The sequence below is a fragment of the Galeopterus variegatus genome, unplaced genomic scaffold, assembly GCF_000696425.1.
Source record: "Galeopterus variegatus unplaced genomic scaffold, G_variegatus-3.0.2 Scaffold3128, whole genome shotgun sequence".
NCBI lineage: Eukaryota > Metazoa > Chordata > Mammalia > Dermoptera > Cynocephalidae > Galeopterus > Galeopterus variegatus.
This window is the reverse complement of record NW_007729239.1, coordinates 20,967-30,013: the sequence shown is the minus strand read 5'-3', so window position 1 is coordinate 30,013 and position 9,047 is coordinate 20,967. Positions and strand designations below refer to the sequence as shown.

The 9,047-nt window shown below is 53.7% G+C and overlaps 1 protein-coding gene across 1 annotated transcript in view; it reads left to right on the top strand.

Moving 5' to 3' along the window:
• Window positions 1-95: 95 nt before the first annotated feature.
• Window positions 96-9,047, top strand: part of LOC103599858 (inositol 1,4,5-trisphosphate receptor type 3-like) — a gene marked incomplete at its 3' end in the record, with an annotated part of 29,902 nt that continues 20,950 nt past the window's right edge. The window contains exon 1 of the mRNA XM_008584039.1: window positions 96-184. Within this exon, the coding sequence (XP_008582261.1) occupies window positions 96-184 (89 nt within the window). The remainder of the gene's footprint in view (window positions 185-9,047) is intronic.

Sequence of the window (9,047 nt, the reverse complement as noted above, 5' to 3'; positions counted from 1 at the left end):
CCCTGTGCGCGCCCGGACGCCTCGGTCCACTGCACGGAGCCTGGCCGTGCGCCCCTGGGCGCCCTCACTGCCCCAGGCCCTGGAGGGTCGCAGCCATGAGCGAAATGTCCAGCTTTCTTCACATCGGGGATATCGTTTCCCTGTACGCCGAGGGCTCCGTCAATGGCTTCATCAGCACTTTGGGGTGAGTGAGCCGTGCTCAAAGGGGGCGCAGGCGGGGAGGGGGCGCCTTGGGCCCTGGTGCCAGCTGCGTGCGTCCTGCCACCGCCGCCCGCCGACAAAGGACCTGGACGTTCCCAGCCTCAGGGAGCGGGGGAACTGCTCGCCTCCTTTTAGAGAAAGGAAGTGAAATGTTTGCTCAGGTAGGAGTCGGGCGCCCTGCTGGAGTTGGCAGGAGGCGCCCTTCTCGGGGAAGCCTCTACCTTCCCGCGGGCGCCTTTCTTCAGACAGGGCGGAGGGACCGAGACTTCCTCTGCAGGTGGTCCCCAGAGTGGGCAGGTGGGTGGCTGGGGCCTGAGGTGGGGAAGGGCATCCGGGCCGGGATTTGCCCGGTTCTGGGGGTGGGCGGAGCTGTGGGGGGTGGGCAGGATCAGACTGGAGCCTGGAATCCTCTAGTTACCGATCCTGTGGCGCCTTTGAGGGGTCGTCCCTTCTCTTCACAGCTCTCTCCCTGTCCCGCCCCCTTCAGTAGGAGTGTCTTCTCAGCCCTCCCCTATCAACCGTCCCAGGTCCTGGCTGACTGCCCCCCTTATCCCCGCCTCTCTCTCCCCGTCAATTTCCTGCCCGGCTCATCTGGCGCCCCTGGGTCCCTGGCCCCAGGTTCTCTCCAGCACTTTACAAACATTAATTAATTCTAGCCGCCACCCCCCAGAGTCTGGGCTGAATAAACAGGGAATCAATTCCTGTCCCTGGAGAGGGCTGGGCCTGTAGCAGGGATAGGGCAGGAGAGGAATAGGGCAGGAGAGGAATCGGGCAGAGAGGAGCAGTTGGGGGTGGGTGGGTGCGTAGAGTGGTTTCTCCAGCTCTCCAGCAGGCCTTTGTCATATTCTCAGTCTGGGGCCTGTGTTAAAGTGTTTCATCCTCCATCCAGCCACACCCAGCTGCCCTTTAGGGTAAACCCATCCCTCTCTGCTGACTCCACTCAGCTGGGCTGGACACCAGCCAGCCATGTGGGGGCCTCCTCTCTGGGGGCTTTAGAGGACAGCCCTGACACCCTCAGCCTGCGGCCGACTCTGGGCTGGGCCTGGCTCACCCTGAGCCTGGGAGGTTGTAGTCACCTGGCTCCCTTGGTCTCGCCCAGGGTTGTTGGGAGTTTAGCTTTAATCCTGCTGGAAAGGGAATTGGTTGTGGGGGGTGGAGGGCAGGCTCTACCAGCAGGGGATTCTGACTGGGAATTCCAGCTTACTCTGCTCACCTTATCTCAGCACCCTCCAGGCCTCTCTGCTTCCCCTCCCCATTCAGGTGTGGAATCCTTGGCCACTTGTCCCACATCCCCCACTAGATCTGACTTCTCCTGCCCAGTTCCCCAGAGGTTGGGATTGGAGCCAGTTCTGGGCCAGCATCTGTGCAGGCTTCTCCCAGAGAGCAATGGCTGGGCCTGGCTGCCCTGAGGCCAGGACATGCACATAGTAGGTACACAGTAGAGTTAATGTATCTGATAATGTCGAGGGAAGGCAGAGAGCGTGTGGGACTGTGGGGATGTGGAGGCTGATGGTGGAAGCCCTCCCCCCAGTGTCTGAACAGCATTGGGGACTTTTGGGAAGTGAACATCTCCTCTGTTGCTTAGTGCCTGGTTCAGGGCCGAGCAGGCTGATGGTGGAAGCCCTCCCCCCAGTGTCTGAACAGCATTGGGGACTTTTGGGAAGTGACCATCTCCTCTGTTGCTTAGTGCCTGGTTCAGGGCCGAGTACACAGTAGGTGGTTTATAAGCACCTGTGAAATTTAACAGTATCAGAGAAAACATCTTATTCCCCCTGCCCTCAGGCAGGCCTCATTCCCTCACAAGAGATTCCCTCTGTTGCCTCCTGACATAACTTCCTCCCACCCTGGTCCTTCCTGCTTCCTCCAGCTTGATCCTGGGGCAGGTCCTGGTGACCTCTGAGAGTGCCCTTCTACCCCAGGGTACCCCTTCCCTCTGCAAAGGCCTCCAATATCTCCTGACTTTCCACTGATGGACACCCACCCTCCCTGGCATTCTGGCACCTGCATGTGCAGGCCCCAACTTAATTTTCTGGGTTTTCCTCACCTCCCCCTTCATACATCTGAAGCTCCAGGTGCACTACGCTACTCCCTGTTCCTGGAACCTGTTCCACACTCTCAGTCTCTTTACCTTTGCTCCAGGGTTGCTCTTGCCCTTCAGCCAGTCTCCACCTAGGTAAATCTGTCCCACCCTCTAAGACCTAGTGCAAAATGGCCTCTTTTGTGAGATCCAGCTCCCCCAACCCCACCCGGGGCAGAATTAACCCTTTTTTCTCTATGCTTTTGAATTGCTCTCTGGTGCTAATCACTTTGTTGGGGTTTCCCTGTAGGCCCATCTAATGCTGAGCACTTTGCCAGTATTAACTAATTAATTACACCATTTATATATTCAGCACATCCACAGGCACTGTACTGGGTGCTGGGGACTTGGTGGTGAACAAGGGAGCTGTGCTTGCAGTCTTCTTAGAACTTAGAGTCAATGAAGAATGATTTTGTAAGTGCTGGAAGTCATGGCTATTCAAAGTGTAGTCCTCAGCCCAGCAGCTTCAGCATCACCTAGAAACTTGTTAGAAATACAGAACCGCAGACCCCAGGCCTAGTCCTACTGGATCAAATCTACATTTTAATAAGATCCCCAGGGGGTTGGTGCCTTAAGGTGTGTGAAGCGTTGCTCTAAGTGATTCTCTCTCTGCTGCATCCTTCCTGGAACCTTGCTGCCTCCATTCTCAATTCTGGTCCCCTCCACCTTTCCTGTGGTTGTTGGTGCCCATATCTGTACTCTGGAGGCTGATTTGACTGAGTTCTGAGGCTAGCCCAGTGCTCAGTGCCTGGTGTTCAGGAGGTACCTAGTAAGGCTAGACGAAATGAATTTGTTGATGAAAGGGGCAGCCTTGGTGGGCAGAGGGGTTGGGTCAGTTGGGAGATGGGAAGGGGGGCATTGGTAAGGGAGAGAGGCCGAGGCAGCCTTCAGATTATGGCCAGAGCTCTTCAGGACAAAGTGGAGGAGGCCTATTAGAGCCTCCTAATTAGTTAGAGCTCCTGGTGTAGATTGTACATTAACTCTGGGGTGGAAGGGTGGGAGGGGTCTGGGGAAGAGTGGATCCTGGGGCGGGTTGAGACTGCCAGCCAGCAAGGGAAAGCAGGGCCATGCCAGTTCTTAGCAGGAAAGAAAGGGAGGAAAGTGTGGCCAGTGCACTGCCTTGCCCCTCATTCTTCTCCCCAGGTGGGCGAGAGGCAGCAGAGGCCAGGTCTGGAGCAGCTGCTCAGGGCCAGCAAAATGGGGAGGATTTCATGTGGCTTCAAGCCAGTGGCTGGGGACAACTGGCATAGGTATGCAGGGTGGACCCTTCAGGATCTCATGTCTAATTCCTTGAAGATTACTCTTGAGTGCCCGGAGGATTACCCCCCGATTCACAAGGAGTCAGTTGAGGGATTGCAGGTGAACTGGATCTTTTTTTTTAAACTGGATCTTGAAGTTGAGCTCCCATCATTTGTCACAGTGCCTCTGCCACCTATGGTTGTGCTTTGGAGCACCATTTGGGGGCTCTTAGGACCTCTACACCTGGATCACCCAGGGCTGGAGGGGTCACAGTGAGAAGGGTGAGACCTGGAGGGAATCTTTAAAAAAAATTCCAGCTCCCAAGCCCCATGCCAGACCAATTGTATCAACATCTCTAAGGGTGGGTCTGGATTTTTTAAAAGCTCCCTAGGTGATTTTTTTTTTTTTGTCCTTTTTGTGACCTTTAAGGGGATCACGACCCTTGGTGCGGTGTCACCTGCACCGCGCTCAGCCAGTGAGCGCACCGGCCATCCCCACATAGGATCCGAACCCGCGGCAGGAGGGCCGCTGCGCTCACAAGCGCTGCACTCTCCCGAGTGTGCCATGGGGCCGGCCCCCTAGGTGATTTTAATATGTACTCGGGGCTTAGATTTGAGTGCTCTCTGGGGCTGTGAGGAATCCTGACTGCTGGGTCTGCCTGCTCTTGGGCTTAGAGAGCCCATCCCTGCTCTTGTCAGACTTCATTAAGCCATTCAACAAACATTTATTGAGCACCTACTATGTGCCAGGCACTGTTTTAGTAATGATCAAGACAGAGATCCATCTTGTTCCATTCCGTGCAGTAAGGAGCTGGGAGAGATGATCTGTACAGGTCCTTTGAGTCTTAAGACTCTGAGACACATGTAATTCCAGGAGGGGGGACTTTTCCTCCCATGCTGATCACGTTCCTCAGGCAGATTTCGGACCTGCCTTGGCTTTCATTTAATTGTGATTTCACTGGAATGAGATGTTAGACTTCTGTTCTGTACCCCAAGGCAGGGTTTTGGCCTCAGCTAGCCCAATCCATGCGACTCATTTTTGGAAAATATATTTTTTCTGATTGAAAAATAACATATGTTCCATGGAGAAAACTTGAAAAACTCAAATAAAAAAATTATCTGTATTACCACTGTGACTTGCATTTTCATTCTGTATAGACCTTCTAGCCTTTTATGTACTCAAATAAATATTTATAAATGATATCAAACTGCACATATGGCTTCATATCCTGTCCTTTTTTGGATACAATAAGCTGTATTTTCCCATGCCAACACATCATTGTTATGGCTACATAGCATCCCATGGTTGGATGTACCTTAACTTATTAAAGCAACTCCAGAATTCAGCATTCAGGCTGTTTCTAAATTTTTGCTGTTATAAACAATTTGCCCCAAACTTCCTAGTCCATACACGCCTGAACACTTGTCCAGTTATCCTCTCCGGATAAATTCCCAGAAATAGAGATCAAAGGTGGTGGAGGGGTGTGGAAACGGAACTCTGTGCCACAGAAGGTCTGACTTGCTTCATGTCATGTGTTTGTGAATGTCACAGCAGGATGCAGAACCAGCCTCCACCCTTAAGATTGGACATGGTGGAGGTCCTAGGCAGTCCCAGGCAGGGCAAGGATGTGATGGGAAGGGGGGGACGTGGATAGAGGGGCAGTGTGGGGTTGGCTAAGGAAAGAACTGGCCCCAAGCTTCCACCTTGGGTCTCCAAGGTCTCAGGCTGCATCCAGCTTCTTGCCTGAAAGAATCCTGCTGTAGCCACTTGCTCATACTCAGCCCTGCCCTACATTCCTGACCCCACGTCCCCTCCCTGGCTTGGCCCATGGGGCGGTGGCTTGGGTTGGGGGTGGGGAGACATGCTGAATTTTAGGGTGGGGCCACACCAGTTTTCTGCTCTCAGCTTGGGGGGAGGTGTTTCTGGCTTTCGATGACCCCCATGAATGTTTCTGGAGTCTCTGCATGTCCACCTCCAGCTCTGCACCCTAGACTTCATCCTGTGTAGAGCCAGGGGGCCCCTTCCTGGAAGTGGGGACTGTGTGAGAAGAAGAGAGAGTCTGGGGGGAGGGGAGGAGAGCAGAGCCCAAATCTACAGGCCTCTGAATGTGAGTTCTGAGCCCCCCTGAGTATGTCAGGCTGGTCATGCCAGGGCTGCCAGTGGAACCTGGCATTTGTACCTGCAGTTAGGACCTTGGCTTGGGGAGCCTCGGGTCATGTAGCAGGGATCCAAGGAGAGGAGACTGCAGGGCCTTTCAGTTTAGGGAGTGTGTGAGAGAAATCGTGGGGGCAGAAATTAGGTTAGTCATTTACAGCACAGTAAGCCCAGGGAGTGGGCTGGGGATGGGACCAGGTGGGGCCACATAACAGAGGGGTTTCCACTTGAGGAGACAGGCAGGAGGCACTCATTGCAGGGTCTGTAGTGAGGGCGTAAAATGATCACAGAGGTGTGTGTATTTTTGGCCGGCAGGTGAGGAGAGCCAGAAAGGACAGTGAGCACAAATCTCAGCCCAGGAGCAGCTGCAGGTGCTCGAGGCAGACACCTGTGCATATTTGGTTAGCAAATCCTCTTCGTCACTCACTCAGCCAGCCAGCCATCACCCTTCCTCCAGCCTGCAGGAGAGCCATCTTCTCTAGTATCCGAGTCCAGAAATTGATGACAGGGGTGATGTAGGTCATGGGAGGGAGAATTAAGTCTGTCTCAGGGACAATGAGGATGGTGGCCATGGGGAGACTTTACAGATCTTTTACAGTGGGTGGTTCGGCCTTCACTATGTTCTCTCTTTGACTCCTCCCCACCATCCTGAGACATAAATATAACTCAGGAACAGCAGAGAGAACTATTTAGAACTCTCATCTGCCCACTACCTAGACTTAATAATTGTCCACATTTTCTCATATTAGCTACATCTTTTTTTTTGCTGAAGTATTTTATGGTAAATTACTCACATTGCATCTTTTCACCTCTAAATGCTTTATTTTACATCCTCAAGAAATAAGGACATACTACTATGTAACCACAGTCCTGTGATCACACCAATCAATGATTTCCTAATAGCATCCAGAGCCCAAGCCATAGTCAAATGTGCCTGTTGTCCCCAGTCTGTCTTTGAGCACTGGGTTCCTTAAATCAGGATCCTCTCAAGGTCCACGTATTACAGTTGGTTCTCATGCCTCTGAAGCCTCCTTTCATCTAAAACAGCCCCGGTCCCACCTCCTCTCCCACTTGATACTGAATTCCTCACAAGGTGTGGTTATGCTGGAGGCTGTCTGACTTTCTGGATTTGTCAGGGCTGCTTTTGCTGCTCTCTTTTCCAGAGAGCTCTGCAGGGGTCTGGAGTGGGCCAGTGAGGGGTGAGGCTTTTACGGCCTCAGTTACTCTGTCAAGTGGGACAGGCTGAGAAGTCCAGTTCTGGGTTATGGAGAGTGTGGCTGGGCCCGGCAGGCCAATCGTGAACTGAGGGCAGGCTAGGCAGCCCATGGTTGTACCTCTTCTTTGTCTTCTCAGCTTTCCCTCTTGTCTCCTGCTCCCTGTGTCTTCTGCTTGGCCTTACAGATACATCTTTCCATGTATCCAGCAGCATTGTGGGGACCCCAGGACTTGCCCAAGCCCGCCCAAGCCCACCCAATCCTGAGAGCCAGAACCAGGCCTATGGGTAGAGGCAGGCACACCGAAGGCTGGCACACTAGCCAGGGACCTTCGTTTCTGTTGGGCCACGTTTAGTTGTTCTTACTGTCTCCGTTCCTCCTGGAGAGACTCCTGGAGTTCTCTGAGTGTGTGGCTTCTGTCCTTTCTGGACTTTATGCTCTCTGAAGGCATGAACCATGCTTGTTTTTTAATTACATATGTTCTATACTGCCTGGCCCCTCAGGTGGCCCAGGGTGGATCCTTGGTGACGATATATAGAGGTAAAGTAAATGGATGCTTTTGCAGAGAGGTAGGAATTAATTTCTTTTCTCCGATGAGTCAAGGACTCTAGCCAGTGAATCTGGGTTCCTCTCCTAACATTCCTACCCCACCCCCACCTAGTGGGTACGATTTTGAGTATCTGGAGAAGAGGGTCCCTAGTATCCCTCCCTATCCACCACCAGCCCATCCTAGTGTTCTGACAGTCCCTGCCATTGGGAGTGGCCTTCCTTGGGACTGGCTTGCATATGTGGGGTGGTGGCCAGTGTCCTGGGCTGGGAGTCAGGACACCTGGGGTCTGGAACTGGCTGTTCCATTAACTTGTGTGACCCGGACTGATCAGTTTCCCCTCCACAACCCAGCTTCCACAGTTGGATGGGGGAGGGGGTTGTTCAAGGGCCCTCAGAAATTTCCCCAGTCTGTGATTCCCCCTCCCAGGGCTGCTCTGATGGTAACCAAGCTGGTAGGTACAAGTTTTCATCAGGCTCCTCTGATATCACCTGCTCCACTTCTATCTAGCTCCCTTCTTCCTCCTCCTTATCTTATCTTTCTAGACAGCACCGACCCGCCCTGCTGCCTTTCCCATGGCTCCCACCTGGATCTCAAAGTCCACCCTGGGCTGAATGGGGCCACCCAGGTTCTGGAATACAACTGCCTTCCCTTCCTTTCTGAGACCAAGTTCTTGGGGTGTAGACCCCATGGGCATTTCAGGGACAGCACCCTCCTTCACATCCTTCTAGAGCAAGCTTTAAACCAGCTCCTGTCCAGAGGGTCCTGGGCGGCCCTGCCCACGGCCTCCTGTCAGGACCTCCCCCATACCCCCAAACCTCTGCCCCTCTGCTGATGCCCCGTTGGCGCCTGCACAGTGCAGGTTCTCACTGGTCTTGTGCCTCCCAGTGGTTGAAAGGCTCACAGCAGGGACTGTCCTCGGGGCTCCTGCTGGTTCTGCCCTGGGGGGAGGGAGGCACTTGATGCACAGGTGGAGACATGGCTCCTATCCTCAAGGCACTTAGCAAGGTGGGCATGAGCTTCTTGAGGTTGGGGACCACACCCAGCACACAACAGGCCCGCAGTAAGGTTTTGTTGACTACATACTGGGCTGTGTATGTGCCATGGTCTGATCAGCTGTGTGGCCCAGGTGATTCCTTCCACTCTGTGGGCCTCAGGCTGGACTGTGGTAAGAGTAGAATGACATATTGGATGTAAAAGTGATTTATAAACTATAAAGAGTTCCGCGTTGGAGGGTTGGTTTTTCCGATGTGATCTTGGCTGGGATGCCGACAGGCGTTATATGAGAGGCAACCCCTGTGGTGGGAATGGGCAGTGAACTCTGCAGGAACCTAACCTAACCGATAACATTCAGTGGGGCTTCAGCGAGTGTAAAGGCGTGTTGGCGGGACGGGGACATCAGCGGGCTGCGGAAGGAGGAGAAGGCCCCTCTCCCGGGAAGAGACGGAGGCGCTGTGGGGTGGTGATGGTGGCGGTGAAGCGACCTGCCACTTCCCTCTGGAGGGCTCAGCTCTGGTTTCAGCGCTAGGTGTGCACCCGGAAGCAGGCACCTGTGGCCAGGTTAGGTGAATAAACAGAGATGCTCCCATGGCCGGGGGTGGGGGTGGGGGTGGAG